The sequence below is a fragment of the Lissotriton vulgaris genome, chromosome 12 (genome assembly GCF_964263255.1).
Source record: "Lissotriton vulgaris chromosome 12, aLisVul1.2, whole genome shotgun sequence".
In the NCBI taxonomy this organism is placed as follows: domain Eukaryota; kingdom Metazoa; phylum Chordata; class Amphibia; order Caudata; family Salamandridae; genus Lissotriton; species Lissotriton vulgaris.
This window is the reverse complement of record NC_141700.1, coordinates 87,602,335-87,627,322: the sequence shown is the minus strand read 5'-3', so window position 1 is coordinate 87,627,322 and position 24,988 is coordinate 87,602,335. Positions and strand designations below refer to the sequence as shown.

The following is a 24,988-nucleotide window of genomic DNA, read 5'->3' as shown; positions in this document are numbered from 1 at the left end:
ATTATCTTGAATTTGTCTGTAATGGGAGGTATTATTGAGCTGCCTCATTACTTCTCTGTCATACGCCTCACTGTCCCACAACACTATCCCCCGTCTTTATCGGCTGGTTTAATAACTGTAGTGGGATTCTCAGATACATTTCTTATGGCTGTAATCTCTGCCTTAGAGCAATTTGATTTATAGAAAGTTATTTTGCCGTTGAGTACATCTATCTCTCTCAGAACTTGTTCTTCAAAAGTCAAAATTTCTATAGGCATCGTGGAACTCTCAGGGCAAAAAGATGATTTATTTTTAAAGCCACTCACATTGGTCTCATTCAAATCATTGGTTTCAGAGAAAAAGATTATTAATCTGATTTTACGTAGAAACTGCAAGATTTCCATCTTGGTTTCAACTGGATTCTGTATGACTACAGGAACAAATGACAAATTCCCTTCAGAAGTATACTTAACTCTGCATCAGTAAGTATGTGTTTTGACAAGTTGTAAATAGGAATAGATTCACATCTATGAGAGGTTATTTGATTTTGACTATGTATTATCGTTTGTAAACCCTCCTTCTTGTAATGAAATACCCTTGTTCCTGGTTTGGATTTGCCCCTCTCCATTTTCCCAGGTATCCTGTCCCCCTGATTCCGCCTCTGTCTAAAAAAGGTTGGGCCCTGAGGTACTAAAAATATGGATATGACAAAAGGTAGAGGATCCTTGTTCTGAATCGCAGTGTCAGAGAAAGTAATAAACTTCTGCATCTGTCCATAAACAGCAGGAATAATGTCAAAATGATGTTTCTTTCCAAAGTGTTATATCTCTTTCAGGCCATCCCACTCAAATTCGGAAATCATTAAGTTGATTGATGAGATGATAACTAGATTTTTCTGGGCCGGCTGTAAAACTAGGAGGGCTCTCAAGTTTTTGACTCACCCTAAAGAAAAAGGTAGTTGGGCCATTCCGAATTTTAAAATGTACTACTGGGCAGCGGGGCTTCAATATTTGGTCACTTTAATTGGGGAGGAGGGTGGGATGCAATACGCAAGGGAAGAAATTTCTTCTGTTTTTTAATTGATGCTCGGTGCAGAGGTTAGAAGGTGCCTTCTCCGTCTGTTTGAACCCAATTATTTTTTTAAAAACTCAATTCAAGACTGTTCAGGGAGCTTATTACACCTTGATACAAGAAAATCCTAGTCTCCCAGGGGTCTTTTTGAACTCTTATATACCTGGGTGGACTTGGTCTTAGAAGAATAGGGGACTTACATACCAATGTGGGAATCACATCCTTAGAGGACCTAAGGACAAAGTTTCAGCTTATTCAAAAGGAATTTTTAAGTATCGGTAAGTTCGGGATTTCATCATTAAGAAGGGTGGGTGCCTGCAAGGGTTTTCTTGAGTAGAGCTTGTGGATGTATCAAGTAGGGGTCACATTTCCCAATTGGATGGATATATGGGGTTTTAAATTTTCTTTCACAGGTTGATCCAGAAAGGCAATCTTTGAAATGGCAAACGAAACTGGGGGCCACCGACAGCCCTTTTTTGGAGTCAATTGAGTTAGGTCACTCTATATTACTGTCTGCTAATTTGGTGGCTCAACACTAAAAAAAACATTTATGATCTGTATTTTAGCCCCGGGAAGATCGCTAAATGAGGTGGGGGGAGTGCAGGTACTAGCTGTCCAAGATGTCAGTGTATGGGTGCAGATCAGGTACATAGGTTTGATCGTTGTCCCGCGCTCTACTCTCTTAGAGCAGAGATTGGTAAAATTCTTGGCAAAAACCTGAAATGCAAAACATCCCTAATCCCCCCGCTCCCCGACCCTAAACACGTTCAGGAAGGACCTCAAGATCGACTGATCCGGAGCACCTCCCTCCCCCCCAGGCGCCTTGAGACCCTCACGGTGAGTAGCACGCTTTACAACCCCTGATTGATTGGTACATAGTGAAGATGTCTCCAGTTCAGACCAATTTTTTTATGTTTGTTGCCATGGCTGTATTTTGATTATGTATTGAGTCTGCCTGGTTCGATCAATGCCCACCCTCTTTTCATCAATGGCTCGCGCGACTACTGGCAATCTATAATTTGGAGCTCTCGCTATACTCTTGCAAGGGGAGGAAAGCAAGAAAGAAAGGGAATCGTATTTGGGCTCCCTATGTAGAATGGATTATGGATCAACAAAACTGAAAGAGGTCTTACGCAGTGGAATTTCTAAAGGGTGCTATTGACCTTATTGCTTCTGTTTATCCCACTCAGGTTCAAATCTGCTTTATGCTTTGGTATTCTGATTAGTCATCCTGTTCAAGCATGTTGTATATATCATAAGAATGGCAGGATCCTGTCTATTTTAGTGTTTCAAGGCTGTTTTATATATGATTATGTAAAAGACAATATTATATCTCTATGATGTAATATAATGCTTTTAGACATGAGGCATAGGCCTGCTGTTATTATGTACTGAATATGATATGAATTGTGGCTTTTCATGCCCTCTTTGGTGCAAGGTTTACATGTTTTCCCTTTGTGTTGATTGGGAAAAAAAGGATCAAATCTGTGCAATAACAGTGCAACTGGACCTAACAGAACCGTCTTTCATCTGGATTTACCAAGGCTTTGTGCCGAAGAAGCACAACGCAAAGTGGTGCATGCTATTTGTTATCCAGCGCAAGCCAGATTTGTCATACATCCATGCAACGCAGCACAGCAAAACACCTTGCGGCACTACGTGAAAAGGAGAGGACGGGAATGCCCAATATTTAACATTATATGGTGCCTTTCTGTCCTCTCTTTGCTCTGGTGCACAGTGAGTTACCTTGCTCCAACACAGACACCCTTGAGCCCTGTGCAAGGGTGCATGCTTTGTCGGCAGGATTGTTTTTGTGCGGGAAGCTGCACCTTCCTTTACAAAAACAATCCTCAGGGGCATTTTCCTCTTTCTAGGGGCCATATGTATCAAGCCTTTTGTGTTTCGTTAAGGCCGAAATTTAGCGAATTGCAAACAGCCTTTTTTCCGATTTTTAAATGTATGAAAAATTAGCAGAATAAGGAATTGCAAAAAATGGCAATTCCTTATTTTGCTTAAGCATTTAGGGAATCGCAATTTTGCGATTCCTTAAATGCTATGTATGAAGCTTTTCAAAACTGCGAATTCAGGTTTAGAAATCGCAAATTACCACCAACTTGTAGTTGGTGGAAATTTGCGATTTCTTGTAAATATGCACAATTGTGCATTTGTGAGGGTGGCATATGACGCACATACATGCCCATTGGGCTTTTATGTGCGCCATATGCACACACATGTAATTTACAGGGGTGCAGCAGGGTGTCCTTGAGACACCCCTGCACCCTTGAAATAATTCTCAAATTGCGATTAGCAAATTGCGAATTCGCAAATTGAGAATTATTTCACAGTCATTTCTATGGGCCTCCTGGCCCATAGAAATGAATGGGAAATTATTCCTCATTTGCGAATTCGCAAATTGCGAATTCGCAAATAAGGAATAATTGGAAATCGCTTAAAAATAGCGATTTTCTACATACATACCATTTTGCGATTTCTAAATAGCGATTACTTCCAATTCGCTATTTAGAAATCGCAAATGGTGATGATGATACATATGGCCCTAGGTGTGCTGCAGAATGCAGAACACTTAGAAAGAGGAGCCAATGAGAAGAAATAAAGATGTTTCTCCTTGTTGCGCCTCCCCAGGGAAGGCAGAGCATTTTGACTCATTCCTAGGTTTACCTGTTTTGGTAAATCTGGGATTGCGCAAAAGAAAATAGGTGGATGATTGGAAACACCCACTCTCCACCCATTGAATGCCTTCCCAGAGCAGAGTAACACAAGGCAGCGACTTGCGCAGCCTTGCAATACTCAAGATTTACCAAGCCACACATGGCCCCGCGTCCTCTTGTGCGGTGCAATGGCGATGCGAAACCTTGATCAAGGTGGCCCTGCATGTGCACTGCACAATGTGTGAAACCTTCCAAGTTTGATGACGCCTAGTAATATCTAAGGGAAAATTAAGCCTCCAGTAGCAAACATATACTTTAGACCACAGACTCATCTCTGTACCTCGAGGCAATGATGTACATCACGTAAAGCATTCCTATATGAGTGCCTGCGTAGGGGGTAACACCAGAAGCAGGCTGTATTTTGTACATATGGAATTGCACAATTGCTCTGGGGCGGAGAAATCCAATAAAAAAAAAAAAAAGAATTGCACTCAGTCTGTCGTGATTGGACAGAACGCCCTACCGACAGCTTGCTGGGTTTCCCAAAAACTTTTTTTCCTTTTTTTATAATGAATATAGACCGAGAAACAGATTATTTACAACCTCTATTTATGAAGTAGACATAAGTCGAAATGGAAAACTGGCAGGCATATTTATGAGAAATTCATGTGTTATATATGTATATCAATTGTCCCACAATCTTCGTCAATCATTTATGGTCAGGTGTAAAAATCTTTCTGTAATACAGGCCCTCATTAGGATTGCGGTTGTTCCGCATCCTCCGGGCCGGCGAAGTGTCCGCCGGCCCGGAGGATGCGGAAAAACAGCTGCGGACACTTCAAAGACCCCCCGCCAGATTAGGATGGCTGGGGGGTCAGGAAGACCGTCCGCCGCTTTTCCGCAGCGGTCGCCTTATGACCGCGGCGGAAAAGCTCTAATATGGAGGTGGTGTCTAACAGACACCGCCAGCCATATTAGGATGGTGGAAAACTGATGCCTTTCCGCGGCGGCTTCTCCGCTGTGGAAAGGCATACAGAGATTTCTTTGGGGGCCCTTTGCAGGCCCCCAGGGTGACGGGGGTGGGGGCTGCACATGGGGGGTACCTATGGTACCCCCTGCATTTGCGTGCACAAAGCAGCAGGCACCCCGCGGTGCCTGCCGCTTTGTCCCTGCAAATGCAAAGCATACATATTTAACCTTGCGGCGGGTGCTGCTTCAAGCAGCACCCGCCGCAATGTTAAATATTGAGGATGTGACCGCCAGTGTGGTGGTCACATCCTAATCTGCATGGAGGGACCGCCGCTGCCCCTGCGGACGGTCCCTCCTACTCTGGGGTGGCGGACGGACGCAGGTCCGTCCGCCATCCTAATGAGCACCATAGTTAGAGTAAAATACAGTTGCCTCATTTCATGTTAATCAAACAAGTAAAAATGTCTTAGATTGGTTGCTTTGAGAATGGGCATTATCCCATTATCCTATACTTCCCTATAAGGAGAGGTCTCAGAATCCGACCAATTTTATGACTGTGTGCTTTGGATTCTGCACAATTTTGCTTAAATGTTTTCTTTGTTTGCGTGTTTTTTGCAGTCTTTTGATGGAAGTTTTTAATGGCAGTCTTTCTCTCTTTGCCTCAACAAAATTGCAGGCTTGTCTTTATCAGCTTATTTCCAAATTCCCACCTAGTTAGTTTTGCTGTAACTACATTTCTGGGTTCTACCCCTAGAATGAGCAGCAGTCTAGTAAATTAACATCCCTTTCCTACATCATGTGGTGGGATACCTGTGAATCCATGCAAGCTTATAGGCTTGTGCATTGACATCCTCCTATACTGTGGTTTTATTTGTGCTGTTTGTGAGGTTTTTTAATAGTTTTATATGTTCTTAATAGTACTTTTCAGTTTTTTAATCTTTTGCGCAATTGATTATAGAATGATTTATTTGTAGTGTTTTGATATTGTTAATTGATCGAAACAAACTATTTGAGTGAATGTCCTTGGTTTGCTTTTTTGCTGCAGTACAAAATCTATGTAAAGTGGGCCCAGGTTGGAAATTAAATCGTTGGTTTCAGTTTGGCGTATAGTCTATATTATGATTGCGGATACAGTTAATAGTGAGGGTATGGATGAAACATTTCTTTTTTTCAATGTTAAAAATTTCATTGCGCATCAAATGCTTCACCAAACTCTGTATTTGAACACTGTCGCGAGCTATGACACAGTGCATATATTTTATTTTATTTTTGTTTTAAATTATGGTTTTCATACAACGCCAGCTACATTTCTGATAAAGCTTCAGGAATACGAGGGTAGCTTGGCAGCAACCGCTTCCCAAGGTCTTCTTACCTTGGCTGCCCAGTTCCCGATGGACAATGGATGTTGTGAAGGTTGGGGCACTGGAGAAGGAGCAGGGCTTGGGTAAGGAATAGGCGCTTTGGGAACTAGAGGCTCATGGGACTTCACTTCCAGGCTACCAGGATTGCATCAGTGCGGGCCATCGCTGAGTATACAAGATATTAGTACTTTGCTAGTGGCTCGCAACTAGCTGTACCTCATTTCCTCTTCCCACTTGGGTTCCTTCCTAGCTGCAGTGCTCATGAATGCCCATGTTTGCTACATCTCCTCTGGTGTCCCTGTATCCTTTTTATAGCAGGGATCTCCTAAGGGCAATGGTCTTTGGTGAAACTACTCTGGTATACTTTTCCTGGCATGATTCGTCATTGAGCAGTCATCCAGGAGACCGACAAGCGCTTTTCTTACTGTCTTCCATTTTATTTTGGGTATGATGATTGGCCGTGTAATTAAACCCTGTTCTAATTGTGTTGTATACAGAGGACTGGAGAGTTTGTGGGCCCAAATGAAGGATGCTTGTATGAAGGTCAAGAGGATCCACTGTTCTTGTGTTCTGATTGTAGCCACTACAACTGCCTAAGGGAACATCTCCGTCCAGGGATACTGCCCGGGTGTATGGAAGACGCTCAACGTCACCATCCTTCCCTTATAGTCCTGTTAGCTGTCACGTCCAACTGTATTAGAGTTACAGTTTAGAAATGCATCATGCTTATCTGCATTAAAGTGTGTCATATGCTAAGGTACTCAATTGCAGATCACATTTAGTACAACAAGATATAGATCCTATATGAATATTTTCAAATTGGGCTCTTTTCTGTAAAAAGGAGGAAATAAATTAACTGCGTGAAAAAAACTATATTGATGGACATATAAGGATTTTAATATTCTGAAGGAAAAGATCCAGTCTTGTTTAAGGAGAATAGTTCCCCAAAGTCATATAGCTGAATTTCCAAAACCTGCTTGTAAGATTCAACCCTGACACCAATCCGAATACAATTCTCCCTGTGAGAGCACTTGTTGATAACAAAGAATTCCTCTTTGCTAACCCAATAAGTATAATGATTTGCATTTTGTATTGGAAAGTAAGATATGTCACATCACAACTTTTCATACATTTCAAAAATTAGAAATTAATAAACAACAAAAGAATGTTTCAGATCAAATAAAGAAACGAAAGCTGCGAATCAGTGCTATAGGCTTATAGTAGTTCAGCATAAGTGATAAGTGTCCACTCAAATAACAAAGATAGCAATAGTAGCTCATACTACATCAAGGTACATTTTCAATTTAACCAATTATTAAGTTGTATCCATCTATAAAAACATATATCAGGGTGGTCATTCGTCCAACCACTCATTCAATTCAAGTTGTAAATATTGTGATCTCCATTTTTGGGCAATCAAGGTATGGGTCACTAATGAAGCAAGGCGTGATTTATAATTCCAACTTTTCATAACTATATGATTTTTAAAAAGGATTAGGGATGGATGACAACTTTTCCCCTTTTACTACTATTCACATTGTAACCAGCATCCATCATAATTGGAACATTTAGTCATACTTAGGACACCAAATAAGAAGATGGGTAAGTTTAGGTAATTGTACTGTAGATGACATCATAAGGACCCCAAAAAATCAACCAAGCAAGAGATGAAAATGAATTAACGATTCTCAAAGTTATTGGGCTCACACATTATTGGTTTCAATTGCAAATTGTCGACATTTTTCACCATAGTCATATGTGAAAATTAGAGATTATTTGGAGAAAAAAAGTTTGAGTTGTACAAGTTGTTTTGTGCCCAGTGTAGGCTCAGAAGGTCATAACCTTCCTGAAATGTCAGGATAACCACTAATTAAGTAAATGAGTTACATTTACAATAATTTTATGTAAGTTTATCTTAAACTAATATCCAAGATATATAGCATGGATGTGGCATTCCTTGACCTGCACTAGCAGGCTTGCGTGAAGTGATAATAGCAAAGAGAGAAAAAGATGATTGCATATAGTCTGGATAGAAACAAGCTCTCCATCTTTTGCCCGCCACTATGTATGTAAAGGAGATACCATGCCAGCTGTACAGATTAGGGACAGATACTTTTTGTTAAAAGCCAACTCTGACTCAAGTCTGTAGAGTTCTCTTTTTTTTCAGCTCATTTTTTGTGCTAGCCTGAAATGCACACCATTCTATTAGACAATATATACTGAAAAGGTAAGTCTTACTTTTCTGTTACATCTACTGATGGGAACTCCTGCCATCTGACAACAGAGGGATTTTCACCACCACAGAATGGCTGGTAAAAGTCCAGATATTTGCAAGCCAGGTGAGAAGGATTTGGCTTGGCACGCAGAAGGCGTTCTAAGGAAACGCCACACATCACTTTGGGGACCTAGTTTCCTCATTATATCCCCTGGTCTTAGTGTAGCCCATGCCAGGATATCACAAGAACAATTGCTGCAACCCCTCTTTGCTAAAGTGAGTGTTGCCTTAGCAAGGAAGCAAGGAGAATTGGGGCAGTAATGGACCAGTGGGCTTAAGGTGGCAGTGGAAGCTGGAGGGGCTTGGGTGATGGTAGCAGGAGCGAGAGAAACAGAGACCAATGCAAAGGCCAATGTTGGCTGCAGGGGCCATGAACTGGAAACCTGGGACTACATCAGAGTAGTGACAACCTGCTTGCTTCCCTGAAAAGCCCATTCAAGAAGCAAAAACAATTTTTCTTCTTCTGGAAAAGGAACCTGACAGCTGTTTTTATAAAGTCAGAAGATGCACATTCGAAATTTCAAGGACCTCCCAAATTTGCACACCTATTGTTAGTAGGAAAATGTGTGAAGTGTAGAACAGAAAAATCACTCAACTGGTTTGCAATGGCTATTTTTAAAGAAATGGCTCAGGTATTACGTGTCAAACAACAGACCTTTCAGATTAAAATCCAATGAAGCCCTATCTAAAGGAATTGAACTATTTTATAACGGGGTAATAGAACAACTTTGTTGCCAACTGTTATTCAGAGATTACCTTATTAAGTCTAAGAGAGCATCTGCTGAACTTAGGATAGGTTTACCACCGATGTGTTCTTCCTTCTGTGCTGCGGCTCCAGGATGTATGGTGATCACCAGAATGATCCCCACCGCGACCGCCAAAAATGTGGTCCAAAGGTAGTACGTGATGGTGATCAGTCCCATTTTCCCGCAGACCTTAGAATCCATAGTTGCTAGGCCGGACATTAAGCTGCAAAGAAAATATCACCTTTTATCACTCAAAGAGATATCATTCTCCAAGATCTACATATTGTTTTATGTACCTAGCTTGGTGGGAGGAGGAATAAACACTGTTAACGGGACATCATCCAGGTCAATAAAATATTAACGGGGTCAAAGGTAAATTTGTTTGGAAATTTTCCAACCGCAATAGGAACCCAAGTGGTTGATGGTGCTTTAGAGAACTACATGGAAGAATGAAGGCAGAACACCAATGTATTAGAACAAATACAAGAATCACCATTGTTTAAGGATATTGTAAATTAATTAAGGACAGATATTGATTGTCCTGATATGTGATTACAGCAGACTAGGAAATGGCAGCCTCAAAGAGGCGCTAGTAAACATATTATTTCACAGACTGCCTTGGCATTGTTGAAGAAGCATAGAGCCTGACATCTATCAATTCAATTCACATTTTTGTGCATTTGCTAAAGCTATCCTAAAACGATACATATGAAACAGTAAAACCATAAAAACAATTTAAAAAAGTTCTATATAATAAACAAATCAATCAGTAATTATATATTCGCAAAAACTGCAAATCTGAGAGAGAGAGCTGCAACTGATAGGATAATGTAGTTGGAGAATATTGTAGAAATATCCGACCACTACATCTGCTCAGAAAGAGTAGAATTTAAGATAGTGAAAAATCCACTGATTCTGTAGTAGGGGATCTCTGTGTATAGTCATAATCTAGTGAATAGTCCCGCCCATGTGCGTGGACCCCGGAGCAATCAAAAATAATCTCTTAAAGTGTCGAAAAAATGTAGAACTGCACAGACACTTAAGAGAGAATTTAAAGACATATAACAGGCTACACTGTCCAGTACTTCAGCTAGAAATTCCACCAAAAATCCACAAAACAGCAAAGTCTGTCCAGATTTCCCTTGCCCTCAGCACAAACCCCTCTGGATGATAGAGAGGAAGACATGGACAGACAAGCCCCATAGGCTTCCATTATGTGGCTCAGAATAGGATACTGTGCCTTTAAGAGAACTTTCCAGAACTTCACAGTATCCCAGAATGCCCTGCAGGTCCCTCTACTTTCAGTTCTTTTTTCCGGCTCCTGCAAGCAGGACCCTGGAGCATTGAGCTCTCCCTTTTCAAGGGTTTTGTTAGTGTTTTTTCACTAAATTCAATTTTGTGTACTTTAAAGTACTTTGGTGACTTTCTTCTTGGTTTTTTGCACCCTTTTGTTGTCCATAATGCTTGCATTATTTGACAAATGCCCGGAGTGCTCCAGGAAGAAGGCCAAGTCAGACCCCCATGAGGTCTGTATCCTCTGCCTTCCCTCTTCCCACATCCCTGAGGGGTGTGAGATCTGCCAAGGCTTTTCTGGCAGGACCCTGAAGGACAGACTGAAGATCAGGCTTCAGGGACTCGAAGAAAGAAGACTGAAGGCGCAAGGTGGGTCTGGAGGGGCTTCATCTGCCCATGCTGAGGCCTCTGGGGGGCTCCCCAGGGGCAGGAAGTCCAGCACACGTCCCCATTCTCCGTCTGGGTCGGTGGCACCCACCACGACGTCGAGAAGGAGGTCCAAGGCCGTCTCCCCAGGGCTCTGGGTCGAGAAAACGTCGACGTCGAGGGACTTGCATAGGCCGCCGTCGACCCCTGGGAGGTTGTCTTCGACGTTGTCTTCGACGTCGACATTGAGCGTTCGGAGTCGGCGGGTCCGGCGTCGGCGCTCGCCGTCGAGGCGACGCCGTCGATCGCCGTCGAGAGACAAGACATCATCGTCGTCGAGGGGATCCTCGTCGTCAAGACCACCGTCGAAGCGGAAGCGGTCGCCGGCGAGACAGAAGCGTTCGCCGTCGAGGCGGAAGAGGTCGCCGTCAAGGCGGAAGAGATCGTCGTCGGGGCGGTCGAGGTCGACGTCGAGGCAGACGAAGTCGACGTCGAGACATTCGAAGGCGACGTTGAGGCCGTCGCCGTCGCCGTCGAGGCGCAAGAGATCGCCGTCGAGACACAGAGGATCGTCGTCAAGATGGTCTGGGTCAACGTCGAGACATGGCAGGCGTTCGATGCCGAAGCAGAGGAGACGGTCGACGCCGAAGGGACGCTCGACGTCGAGGGACCGACGTTCGACGACTGGTCACCGTTCGTCGGCGTTGAGGGATTGTACTGCGCGGCCTAGGGCTGTGGGGGGCTCCCTTCAGTCCGGGAAGGATGGTAGGTCACCGGGATCGGTGCACTCGGAGGTGTATACTCCGAAGAAGCCTGTTACACCTCCTCCTCCGTTACCAAGAGGTCGGCATCCAAGGGCTCCTCCCCCTCCTCCGTTGCCTCCGCTGCCTGCACTTCCAACCGGACCACGGGCCCCTGCGCCTGAAAAGCCTCCACCGGTTCCGCCGAGGTCGGTCTCGTTGCCCAGGCTCCCGACCCCTCCCAAGAAGATTCCTGAATCTAAGGAACCGCATAAGCCCAAGTCGCCCGTCCCGGAGACTCCAGCTGACCGTACGAGGCCCAGGAGATTGAGATCGCGCTCCAGACGGAGAGAACGATCGAGGAGCAGACACAGGTCCTCCACCCGTTCTAGACGGCACCATAGGAGGCATAGGTCCAGGTCCAGTACGACTCCTATTCACCTACTTTGTCCGATTCCCCGGAGACTAGGGTGTCTCCGATCGACGACATCGGTACATTCCAGGAGGTTCTCCTGAGGGGGGCTGTGAAGTTGGGTATCACGGTGACGGCTCCTACACCTACGACGTCCGTGATATTCGAGACTTTGCACAAGAAGCACCTGTCTCACCCTCTGTTGCCTTTTTCATGCCAGGACTGGTTGAACCGGCACAAGAGCTGTTTCTTACACCTGCGGTGGTGAAGGCTGCCCCGTCCAGACTTTTGAAGAAATACAGGGCACCGGACTCGGACCCTGCCTTCTTGAGGATGGACCCAGTGCCCGACTCAGTGATAGTGACGGTGGCCAGGAAGCAACATTCTACCTCCCAGTCCTCCACTGTGCCTCCGGATAAGGAGAGCCGCTGGATTGATTCAGCAGGAAGGAAGGCATGTGAGACTTCTTCCACCACGATGAAGGCTTCCAGCGACTCGGCATTACTGGGACGATATGACCGTGCACTTTGGGATTCCATGGAGCAGTTCGCGGACCTTGTGCCGCGTGACAGGAAGGAGGACTTCATGGAAATCGTCAAGGAGGGGATGCTGGTCTCGAACCAGGCCATCAGTGCCACGGCGGATATCTCCTTGTTGGCTGCACATGGCTACTGACAGGGTATCAACCAACGCCGCCATGCGTGGCTCAGACTTACGTCGCTCAAGCCTGTGGCGCAACAGCGAGTGGCCAATCTGCCGTTTTCCGGGGACACGCTCTTCGGTAAACACGCAGATGACTAAATGGCCCGGATGAAGACCGAGGCGGAAACCCTGACGGCTGTGGGCTTGGAAAAGCTCAAAGACAAGAAACCCTACCACCAGTTCCAACGGCGGTTCGGCTCGCAAGGGAAAGGAAGAGGACACTGACAGTCTTCGGGACAACAGCAGCAGCAACAACAGCAGCATTTCTGGAGACCCTTCCAGAAACGCCAGAGGGGTAGAGGTGGACAGCAGTCCTCTACCACGAACAAGGGCCCGGCCGGGACCCGACCCTGAGCGGTTACTTCCCCGTCATCCGTTACCCACTCCGGTGGGGGGAAGCGTTCAATTTTTTCTGGCAGAGTGGAGAAAAATTACTCAGGACAAGTGGGTGCTGAATATTGTTTGCAATGGATACAGTCTTCGATTCATAAGCCCTCCTCCAGCGATCCCTCCGGTCAGCTCGCAGTATCAACTGCGCGAGCTGCAGGCGGAGGCCGATATCCTGTTAAGGTAAAGGGCAATAGAAAATGTACCTCTGTCTCAAAGAGGAAGAAGTCTGTACTCCCGGTTCTTTCTGGTTCGCAAGAAGGACAAGAACGAGTTCAGGCCCATTCTGGACTTGCAGCAGGCAAACAAGTGGATTCGCAGAGAAAAGTTTTGCATGCTGTTGCATCAGATTTATCCCCAGTTGCAACAGGGGGACTGGCTTTGTGCCATAGACCTACAGGATGCGTACTTCCACGTGCCCATCGCGTACAAACACAGGAAGTTTCTGCGATTTCAAGTCGGCACCAACCCTTACCAATACACAGTGCTGCCTTTCGGGCTGAAATCTGCGCCCAGGACATTTTCGAAGTGCATGGCAGTGGTAGCGGCACACCTCAGGAAAAACAGGGTGTTTGTCTACCCGTACCTGGACGATTGGTTGATCAAGGCCTCCTCCTTCTCAGAAGCTCAAGCAGACTTCCAGAAGACGTGCGTTCTCTTGAACAAGTTGGGGTTGCACATCAACATGTCCAAGTCTGTCCCGATCCCGGTCCAATGCATTCAATACTTGGGAGCCACCATCAATACGCTGTCAGCAAGCGTGTCTCCTTCGGAGGAGCGACGGCGATCGATCCTTCGGAAGGCTCAGGCTCTTATGACCGCTCCATCTACAACAGTGAGGACGGTGTCTTCTCTACTGGGGTCGATGGCCTCTTGTATCTTCCTCACTCCTCATGCACGACTACACATGAGACCTCTGCAGGAGTGCTTGGAGGACCAATGGGACCAGAGGAGAGGATCTTGGGACGACAGGATACGACTGTCTCTGCATGCTCTTCAGTCTCTGAAGTGGTGGTGTTCAGCGGAGAATCTCCTCAGAGGGGTTCCCTTCCACAAGGACATTCCTACTCAGACTATCGTGACGGATGCTTCTCTCCAGGCTGGGGAGCACATTCGGGAGACTTACAGATCCAAGGCACGTGGTCTCAGACGGAGTCCACGTATCACATCAATTTCCTGGAACTCAGAGCTGTTCACTTGGTGCTGAAGGCCTTTCATCCATCCTTCGGGACCAACTCTCTGCTTGTACAGACGGACAATACGACCACAATGTATTACCTCAACAAGCAGGGGGGGTCGAGATCACGTACCCTGTCTCGGGAGGCGCAGACGATCTGGCACTGGCTTCTGGCCAGAGGATTGACGATAACGGCTACCCATCTGCCAGGTGTGCAGAATGTTATGGCGGACGCACTGAGCAGACTGATTCAGGAAAACCACGAGTGGGTCATAAACGACGACGTACTAGGAGAAGTCTTCGCAAGGTGGGGGACTCCAGATGTAGATCTGTTCGCCACTGCCGAAAACAGCAAATGCCGAGACTTCGCCTCCAGGTACTACCAGCAAGGGACGCTGGGGAATGCACTCTGGATCAACTGGTCGAACAGCCTGTTGTGGATTAGCTGTTTGTTTTTTGCCCGCCTAACCCATTGCTGCCACTGACCTCCGGATCCTGTGGGGGACCTGACATCTCGCCAGACCCGCTTTGCGGGTCCCGCGGCGCCCTGCATCCACCCGGAGCTGTTTGCTGAGAGGAGCTGCACCTGTGAAGACCTCGGGGCGCGTGGAGTCGCCGGCAGGGCTGCGAGCTTAGAAGCAGGGACTCCAGCTACCAGGAGTCCCTGCGAGCCCCATTGGCCACACCTGGGCTGCTCTCCCTGCTGGCCCCGCCCCCCCGCCCACGGAGTGAAAAGCAGGCTTGGAGTTCCTGCCTGTGGGACACTCCTGTTGTGGATTAGCTGTTTGTTTTTTGCCCGCCTAACCCATTGCTGCCACTGACCTCCGGATCCTGTGGGGGACCTGACATCTCGCCAGACCCGCTTCGCGGGTCCCGCGGCGCCCCGCATCCACCCGGAGCTGTTTGCTGAGAGGAGCTGCACCTGTGAAGACCTAGGGGCGCGTGGAGTCGCCGGCAGGGTTGCGAGCTTAGAAGCAGGGACTCCAGCTACCAGGAGTCCCTGCGAGCCCCATTGGCCACACCTGGGCTGCTCTCCCTGCTGGCCCCGCCCCCCCGCCCACGGAGTGAAAAGCAGGCTCGGAGTTCCTGCCTGTGGGACACTCCTGTTGTGGATTAGCTGTTTGTTTTTTGCCCGCCTAACCCATTGCTGCCACTGACCTCCGGATCCTGTGGGGGACCTGACATCTCGCCAGACCCGCTTCGCGGGTCCCGCGGCGCCCCGCATCCACCCGGAGCTGTTTGCTGAGAGGAGCTGCACCTGTGAAGACCTCGGGGCGCGTGGAGTCGCCGGCAGGGCTGCGAGCTTAGAAGCAGGGACTCCAGCTACCAGGAGTCCCTGCGAGCCCCATTGGCCACACCTGGGCTGCTCTCCCTGCTGGCCCCGCCCACCCGCCCACCATCTTTCCTCATTCCATCAAAAGGAGATCCCTTGTCCGCTGCGCGGGAGCGCGCGGGAGCGCGCCCGGGAGAAGCCCGGGACAAGGGCGGGACCGTCTGTGGCCGTCCGGGGCCGGAAAAGGCCGGGCTGGGCTACATCCCTTGGCTCCGTAAAGTGGGCACCCAGCCAACTGGACAATGGCTTCAGGTACTCGATCCTGTAAGACAAAGAAATCTGCAGGAGACGTTGTTCTAGGCACTATGGACCAGTTTATAACCCGAGCAGTTTCCATAGTCGAAAAGGAGATAATCCTGGCAGAACGAAGGTTATCCCGGGATTCTACGAGTATGTCTAACAAGCGCTCATCTTTGGGCGCCATTGCCCTAGCTGCTAGCCCTGGACATATTTCCCCAACTCCATTGTTGACAATTGATTCCCCAACAATTGACGAGAGAGTGAGTCGGATTAGGGCTAGTTTAGAAAGGGTAACTACCACTGCACCAAGCATTGTACTTGACCCGACACACTCCAATTCCTCCGTCCAAAGTATCTCATCGCCAGGGGGACAAACTCTGGATTGCAATCCTGAAACCCATGAAGTCTCTAGCCCCCCTGTGCCTTCTAGGGAAGCTGTGAATTCCCCACCCACTGTAGGTCACACCGAAGCCAGTACTCCTAGAGCAGTAGTTCACCAAACCACACCTGCAGAGAATCTAGCTTTAGGTCCAGTCTTACAAAAGAAGAGAAAGCGTCCCGCTAGCCCCCGCAGGGGAGGCTCTCTAAAGCCCCACAGTAAAGTAAGCAGGAACATTGTACCCAAAGGGGGCACTAGTTCGAATCAGGTTCCTCACCCAAATTCACACGCGACCCATATCGGAGATTCTTCATTGGAGGGCACTCCGGGTCAAATGGCTCCTATAGATATTAGCATTTTCCCCCAAGTTGAGAGCATAATTAAGTCTGTGGTGATGCCTCTCGTAGATAAGATTGACGGCCTCACTCGCAAACTAGCCTCACTTGAACAGTCAATGCTGGACAACTTTTACGCGGTGAAATCATTAGTCAAATTCCACGCCAAGGCCCAGGTTGAAGAAAATGGAGGGCTAAGGAGTGGTGTTGTCCCCTTAGTCCCCTCTACTTCTACAGCCCACCCTGAGCTTGCATCTTGTCAAAAGATGCCCGTCTTGGGAAAGGCTCCCCAATTGCAGCAACCTAACACCGGAACTATACCCCCACCACCAACTCCTACTCCTGAGCCTAGTCTGGCCCGACCAAGGAACAAAGCTAGTACCCAGGCTCCCAAGGCACTTAAGGTTAACTTTGCTGTAAATTCCAAGCCTATAGTGCCTAACACCAAGGTACCTGGAAACACAGTAATCGCAACGAGGGGTGATACAACCCCATCCCCTCCAACTCCTGCCAAACAGGTCGTGCCCAAACCCCCAGCAAAAACCACGGTAAAATCTCCGGCTAATGACAGGGCAAGAAGGCACACGCCAAATGCTAGCCTTCCCCCTGGCTGTAAGCCTTATGTGGTAATTTTAACGGGGATCCCTGAGCTTGAAGAGGGTTCTTGTGAGTCATACTCTGACCTTAAACACAAGACGCTCTCCTGGCTCAAAGCTAATAGACCCCTCCCAGGGCACATTGATGGTAGAATAGCCTTTGTCCGACGTGTGGGTTGGATTGGCAACAGACGTAAGGAAATTAGCGGGGACTGTGTGTTGATCAATTTCAACGACCCCAGAGCAGCAGGTATGATCTGTAGTCAGCAGTCACATTACAATTTCTGCGACATACAAACTAGGGATTTGGGGTACTTCTATCACCCCCCTCCTCTAATGTGGCCTAAAAAATCCTTTCAAGATGGGGGCAGAGGAGCATGGTTCCCTCATTATCCAACTTTGGACCCCAGAGCAAGGGCATGGACACCTACTCAAGCAGCCCCTCCACAGGGTTGGGGTTGGTGACTTGATAATTTAGTGGCAACAAATGCCTCCCCTCCTAGGGTCAATACAATACGTATAGTTGGGGAGGAACCCTTGTCCAATAATGTTGTGCCCCAATCCCCGCCTAACTCAATTATGCCCTCTCTCTCAGGCGACGGGTCAGAGAATATTGAGTTAGTGGATGGAGCTCAATCTCCCGGTCCACAGGGTGGGAATGCCGGATGCGATGAGCCCCTGCACCATGCATCCCTGAAAGCCATTAGTTGGAATGTGGCAGGCTTAAACAGCAAGCTAGATGTCCCGGACTGGGTGGCGCTCATTGAACCCCACTCAGTCTGTGCATTCCAAGAGACGTGGAGCGTAGAACCCAGGCACCGAGTGGGCCATGCCTCCTTTTTTGTCCCGGCAGATATTCCAACATCGGGAAGAGGTCGCCCCTATGGAGGTCTCTTAGTTTGGGTAGATATTTCCTTGGGATGGAGGGTATACCATCGTCCCCAAAAATCTCCAGACTTGATGCGCCTCACTGTAACATGCCCGAGGAGAGCCGAAAAACTGGAGATTATTAACATCTACACACGAGGGGCCTCTGGGAGAGCCTTATCACCAACGCTCTCGGACCTGGAGGTAGTCTTGGGTGAGTGTAGTAGCGATTCATTAATTATGGTCATGGGGGACTTTAATTGTACATTTGAGCCCTTGTTGCCCGATGAATCCCTGGACTTATATGACGAAGATTCAAGGAGAGGTGTCCCGTCACTTGATCTTCCAATCATAAACAGTTGGACCCCCAGAATCATCCAGCTAAATTCCCTCACACTGGAGCACGGCCTGAGAGCAGCCAACGGGAGGACACCCTCAGACTTAGCGGGGGCACACACATATAATAGGGTTGGCCATTCATCCCGGATTGATTATATCCTTTTAAATTTTTCTTTGTGGGCTCACATGAAGGATATGATAGTCCTATCTTCCCTGGATAGTGACCATAACGCTCTCTCCTTGACCCTATCATACTGGTGGAGGGAGATTCACCCAGCTTGTGGAAACCATGATACACTAGCGACAGGGCCATTGGGAGGGGTGGTCCCATCAAACTGCTTAAGACGCCTGAAATGGGACAAAGTGGCAATAGATGAAGAGAAACTGTCATGTATCAGAGCTGTTACTTCTACAGCCTGCGCCATTTTAGAAAGCGAGCCTGTCAGCTCAAATCGGATTACAGCGTTGTTCTGCGAGGTCTCGCTGTCAATTGGGGACCTATTCAAGGCTAAAGTAAAAAAGGGAAACACTAACCGCGATAAGCGGCAGGGCAAACCCGGATGGTACTCGAAGGAGTGTCGTGCTAGGAAGAGAGCACTGATATTGGCTGTAAAAAGTGGAGATGCGACCTTAATAGCCACCAAACGAAAGAGCTACAAAGCGGAGCTTAAAACAGCAAGGAGAGACTGGGAAGACGAATTTTGGCAGGAACTCCGAATCGCCAGTGTTGGAAAAAACGCAAAAGGTTTCTGGGACTTATTACGCAAGAAAAACAGACCCCTAGACACAGTCATCACCTGCAACATAACTGAGGATCTATGGTACTCACATTTTTCGAAATTGTATACAGCAACTGCAGCTGAAGCGGTGGATTTCGCATTACCACAGTTCTCTCGAGTTGAGGAGAGACCAGAGGAAAGTCTGTTTACCAAGAAAGAAGCGGAAGGTGCAATAAAATCTCTTGTCCCGCGCAAAGCGGCTGGCCCCGATGGACTCCCGGGCGACCTGCTTCGTGCAGACCTAGGCGATTGGAGTATGTTAATTACATCTGTATTAAATGCTGCCATGGCAGGTGCTCCTCTGCCCGCCTCCTGGATGGCCGCAGAAGTGGTCCCCCTGCACAAAAAAGGCTCAAGAGAAGACCCAGCTAACTACAGGCCGATCAGCCTGATAGACTGTTCGCAAAAAGTAGCAGGCAAGGTCCTCCTAACCAGAATACAGCAGTGGGCAGATGAAAACAGGATACTGTTGGATCTCCAGGCAGGGTTCCGAACTGGTACAGGAACAATTGAACAATCGCTAAGGCTACTTATGATTCACTGGAAGGTCGTCACGATTGGGAAGGGCACTTTATATCTTGCCTTTATCGACCTCCGGACGGCCTTCGATTTGGTCCCCAGAAACAACTTATGGAAGGTTCTTAGTGATCTTGGCCTGCCACCTTATCTGCTTCACTTGATCATGAAGTTCCACGAAAACAACTATGCCCAAATTCGCTGGGGTCCGAATGGACAAAAGACCCGAAGAATAGATGTGAGCAGAGGAGTGCGGCAAGGGTGTGTTCTTGCCCCAACACTCTTTTCGCTCTATGTCAATGGGGTGGTGGACCACTTGTCAAGGTTACCAGCAGATGCCCCTCGCCTGGCAGGTCGTTTAATTCCCACCCTGCTTTTTGCGGACGATACTTTGCTCCTGTCAAAATCGCCAATGGGCCTACAACAGCTTCTTTCTGGCTTTGACGATTTTTGTAAACAAAGAGGACTCTGTATAAACACAGACAAAACAAAGTATCTCATCTTGAATCCTCCGCAAAAACATGGACCTCCACCAACATTGGGCTCCGTTGCACTGGACAGGACCAAGACCTTCGACTATCTGGGTATACGGCTGGTGGATTCCATGAAATGGGACCAGCATTTGACCAAAATGTTGCTTAATTTGAAAAGAGTAACCGGGACCCTGCTAAAAGAGCAGAGAGCAGCCTCAACCAAACCTATAGCTGCAGTTTTGGACATTTACTCGGCCAGAGGAGTAAGTGCCGCTTTGTACGGGGCGGAACTGTGGGGAATGTCGAACTTGAAAGATCTTACTCGAGCTGAGAACACCTTCTTGAGAAGCTTGATGTCCCTCGGCCCTTCTGTCCCCATCTTGCCTCTGCAACTGGACATGGGCTGTCGGGCGATTGAAGATCTAGCAAAGCTACGCCCATTGCTTCTGTGGGCCCGCATCTGGAGAGTCCCTGAGCTCTCAAGTTATGCGGATGGACTGCGGGAGATATTAAGATCGACAGGTTGGGCGAAAATAAAGTGGCTAACGGATATCAAAGCATTACTCACCAATCTGGGGCTGGAAGAAGCATGGTACCAACAGACAGCCCCGCCCAAATCAACGATAAAACAGCTTTATTGGAACTGGGTGGCAAACAGAAGGAATTCTTCTACCTCGATTTGTAAGTCGACCAGAAATTTTATGGAGTCCAAAGATGTCCCCATTAGAGAACTGTATTTGGACATTATCTCAGCCCCTTGGGAAAGATCTTTGTATTTCAAATTCAGAATTGGTCTTCTCCCCGTGATGGAATTTACTAGTCATTGGAAAATTCCCTACCAGACTGCTCCGTGGTGCCCCTTCTGCCCACAGCGCCATGAATCTGTCCCTCACTTTTTATTCGAGTGTCCTGCCTATAAAGTCCCACGGTCAAAATGGCTAAAACCCATGTGTCGCACACTGGGAACTAGATACTGTAATGTGGCACTAAGGATTCTCCTTTCAGACACTCGTACTTTTAATGCATGCGCCACCTCAAAGTATCTTGGGTGGGCATGGCGGATTCGGTCAAAAAGACTCAGACAAATTGTTTAATTATGCTTTTACTCTTATGGTCTGCTTCAAAACCATGCTTACTTTAGGTAATTTAATTATTCTCCCCCTAAATGATAACAGTAAAAATTGCAGTCATAGATCATGCAAGGGGTCTTTTTTCAAAAAAACTTGTTTTTATCTTTAAATGCTTTTGAAATGAACTTTACTTGTATGTACGCTTTTTAAGATATTTTATATGTCGAAATAAAGCCTTTTTGACTTTGACTTTGCTTTGTTTACGCTTTTCCGCCCATTCCCCTGATTCCAGCGGTGCTCATCAAGCTGTCCCGGTCCAGGGCACAGATGATCCTGATTGCCCCGGAATGGCCCAGACAGTGGTGGTTCACGGACCTTCTACACCGGTCCCTCCTTCCACACATACGGTTGCCGTGCAGGCCGGACCTTCTCATGAAGTTCGGGGGGCAGATGTTGCACCCCAACCTCTCGTCCTTGAGTTTGGCGGCATGGCTCCTGAGATAGTGCAATATGGCCATTTAAATCTGCCCGAAGATTGCATGGACATACTGAAGGAGTCTAAGAGACCTTCCACTCGGACGTCCTACGCTTACAAGTGGAAGAGGTTTTGTGTCTGGTGTGTGTCCAGGAACTTTGACCCTACGACGTGCAAGGAAGATGTCATCCTTCCCTACCTTCTACATTTGGCGCAGTCTGGCCTTAATGTTCATTCCATTAAGGTTCATCTCGCTGCATTGACTGCCTACAGGAAAAGCCCTTCACAGACTTCCTTCTTCCAGATCCCTGTGATCAAAGACTTTTTGGAAGGCTTGAAAAAAGTGTTCCCTCTTGTCAGGCTTCCTTCGCCTTCATGGGAATTGAATGTGGTGCTGTTCAGTTTGATGAAGGAGCCTTTTGAACCCATTCATAAGGCTTCATTGCAGCACCTGTCCTGGAAGGCGGCGTTCCTCGTGGCCATTACATCGGCCCGCAGGGTGAGTGAAATTCAGGGGTTGTGTTGTAATGAACCTTATACTGTATTTCATGCTGCTAAGGTTGTTATGCGTACTCACCCTAAATTTCTTCCCAAGGTTATTTCTGACTTTCATGTCAACCAAACTATAACTTTGCCTACATTTTTTCAGAATCCTTCATCTACAGCGGAAAGGTCTTTACATTCCCTGGATGTTAGGAGGGTGTTGAAATTTTATCTGGATAAGACCAAAGGTATTCGTAGGTCAGACCAATTGTTTATCAATTATGGATCGGTCAGGACGGGTCTTGCGACCTCTAAGCAGTCCATCTCTAGGTGGATGGTGTCCTGCATACAACTATGTTACCAGAAAGCTAATAAGACCTTAGGAGGTAAGCCTAAGGCTCATTCCACCAGTGGCAAAGCTGCCACGACAGCCTTGCTCCGTAATGTGCCGATTGCAGAAATTTGCAAGGCCGCCACTTGGAAGTCGATTCATACCTTTGCTAAGCATTACTGTCTGGATGCTGATGCCAGGGCGGATGCTCAGTTTGGACAGGCTTCGCTGCGGAATTTGTTCGCGCAATAGTGGTGTTGGTTTCGTTTCTCCACCGCCGCTTTGGTGTGGGGATGGGCTTGCCATTCTATTCACTAGATTATGACTATACACAGAGATCCCCTACTACAGAAGGAGTAGTTTCTGTCCTGTAACTCCAGTTCTGTAGTAGGGGTATCTCTGTTATGGTCATAAGCGCCCGCCCTCCTCCCCGGTGGAGAGAGATTCATGTTCGGAATGCTACAGGTCTGGCGTGTTACGCCTTCAAAAAGAACTGAAAGTTGAGGGACCTGCAGGGCATTCTGGGATACTGTGAAGTTCTGGAAAGTTCTCTTAAAGGCACAGTATACTATTCTGAGCCACATAATGGCAGCCTATGGGGCTTGTCTGTCCATGTCTTCCTCTCTATCATCCAGAGGGGTTTGTGCTGAGGGCAAGGGAAATCTGGACAGACTTTGATGTTTTGTGGATTTTTGGTGGAATTTCTAGCTGAAGTACTGGACAGTGTAGCCTGTTATAGGCTGTATTATATGTCTTTAAATTCTCTCTTAAGTGTCTGTGCAGTTCTGCATTTTTTCGACACTTTAAGAGATTATTTTTGATTGCTCCGGGGTCCACGCACATGGGCGGGACTATTCACTAGATTATGACTATAACAGAGATACCCCTACTACAGAACTGGAGTTACAGGACAGAAACTACTCCTTACATTTTAGGGAAAAAAGCTAGCACTAGAAGCAGTGAGCAAATACTTATTGTATAGAATATCTGGATAATCTCATAATTAGTTCATGGTTTTGGTTGCCAAGAGACAAAGAGACTTATTTAGGCCCTGTTGGATGACTCACTATTCCTTCGTGGGGGGCAGTGGTTAAGATCATTGCTACTCAGGCAGTGGACTGCCTGCCCCATTTAGAGCTTTGTGCCTGCCAGACGCGGTTCTCTGTGTTCCAGAGGAAGCCACCATCACAGCCCCCTATTGCAACACTGACGGTTTTCTGAGTAGAACCATGTTTAAAGCAGATGTTCAGCAAGCCTTTCCATTTGCAGAAAAAAAATTCCCAAAACAGGAGTTTGCTTTCTCTGAACTAAAAAACAGATGAACCTAAGCTGCATGGAGTTTCCCCTGCATGAGAGAGTCATCTAATGTATTATGTGCCCTTTACAACATACCTCGCATTGGCACACTTGTGTAGGGAAAACTAATGATCGTCCCCCCACCCTTAATAGTTTGGAATGGCCACCACTATGACCCAGGGATCCTGCGTTGACTGGACCTTTGGGTCAATGGTTACTGTAGGCCGCGCAAGTGGCTGTTCCGCCTTCGGTAGCCTGGGGAACCGCTGGTTTAGGGCATTCTTCTTGCTCCTTCAAACCCTAAATGAGCCATAGAGACTTTAATCGGACTTATATTGCTTAATATATCATTTGACCATTCTACATTGATAACAAAACCGACAAAGGTGAAGCAAATATATACTAACAAAAATATATGATAACAGCTTGCAAACCATCACAGACAGCATTAACAACATTCTCAAGGTTATCTTCATGTAATGGACTTGTTTAATAATACTAATTAGTAATCCAATCGTCGAAGAGCAGTGGGAGCCTTCCTGCTAGTGTCCCTGTTTGAAAAGCAACTGCCACACTCCAGCAAACTACAGAATTTTTGTCATGTTATCTCCTCCTTCCACATTTTTTTAGAAGATTTTTCTGCAGGAAATCAAGAAACTAGCATAAGGTAAGGCACAACTGCCATTTGGATAGGACACGCAGAATGTCTGCTACCCATAACACCATTGCACCAGCTCTTATTGACAATAAATCACAGGCTCACACCTTGCGAGTTTGTGGACTTTAACAAGACACTTCACCTGTTTAGTCATATACACTTTTAAGGAGGAATCAGCATCTATCTTCAGACTTCCCAAAGCATGTCATGTCTACTTTATTCTAAGTACATCCTCATGCCTATGTTAAAATGCCTTGCTTGCCAACATAGGGGTCAATTAGGATGGCGGTGAATCCGCATCCTCCGGGCCGGCGGAAGCCACCGCCGGCCCGGAGGATGCGGATTCACCGCTGCGGACCTCCCAAACCCCACCAGCCACATTAGGATGGCGGTGGGATCAGCGGCGGACGGCAAGACCATCCGCCGCTGATCCGCGGGATGTTGTCCGCAATTTGTTGGCGGTGTCTGCAAGACATTGTCAGTCAAATTACGAAGGGTGAGGAAGCATGCTTTTCCGCGGCGGATTTTCCGCCGTGGAAAAGCATGTGGACCTTTGCTTCTGGGGGCCCATTGCGGGCCCCCAGGGTGTTGGGGGGTAGGGGGTGCACATGGGGGGTACCTATGGTACCCCCCTGCATATGCATGCGCAAAGCGGCAGGCACTGCGCGGTG

The 24,988-nt window shown here is 47.3% G+C and overlaps 1 protein-coding gene across 1 annotated transcript in view; it reads right to left on the bottom strand.

Moving 5' to 3' along the window:
• Positions 1 to 24,988, bottom strand: part of LOC147673430 (excitatory amino acid transporter 5-like) — a 169,410-nt gene that overhangs the window by 43,975 nt on the left and 100,447 nt on the right. Inside the window, exon 3 of the mRNA XM_086946352.1 lies at positions 9,081 to 9,293. Within this exon, the coding sequence (XP_086802478.1) occupies positions 9,081 to 9,293 (213 nt within the window). The remainder of the gene's footprint in view (positions 1 to 9,080; positions 9,294 to 24,988) is intronic.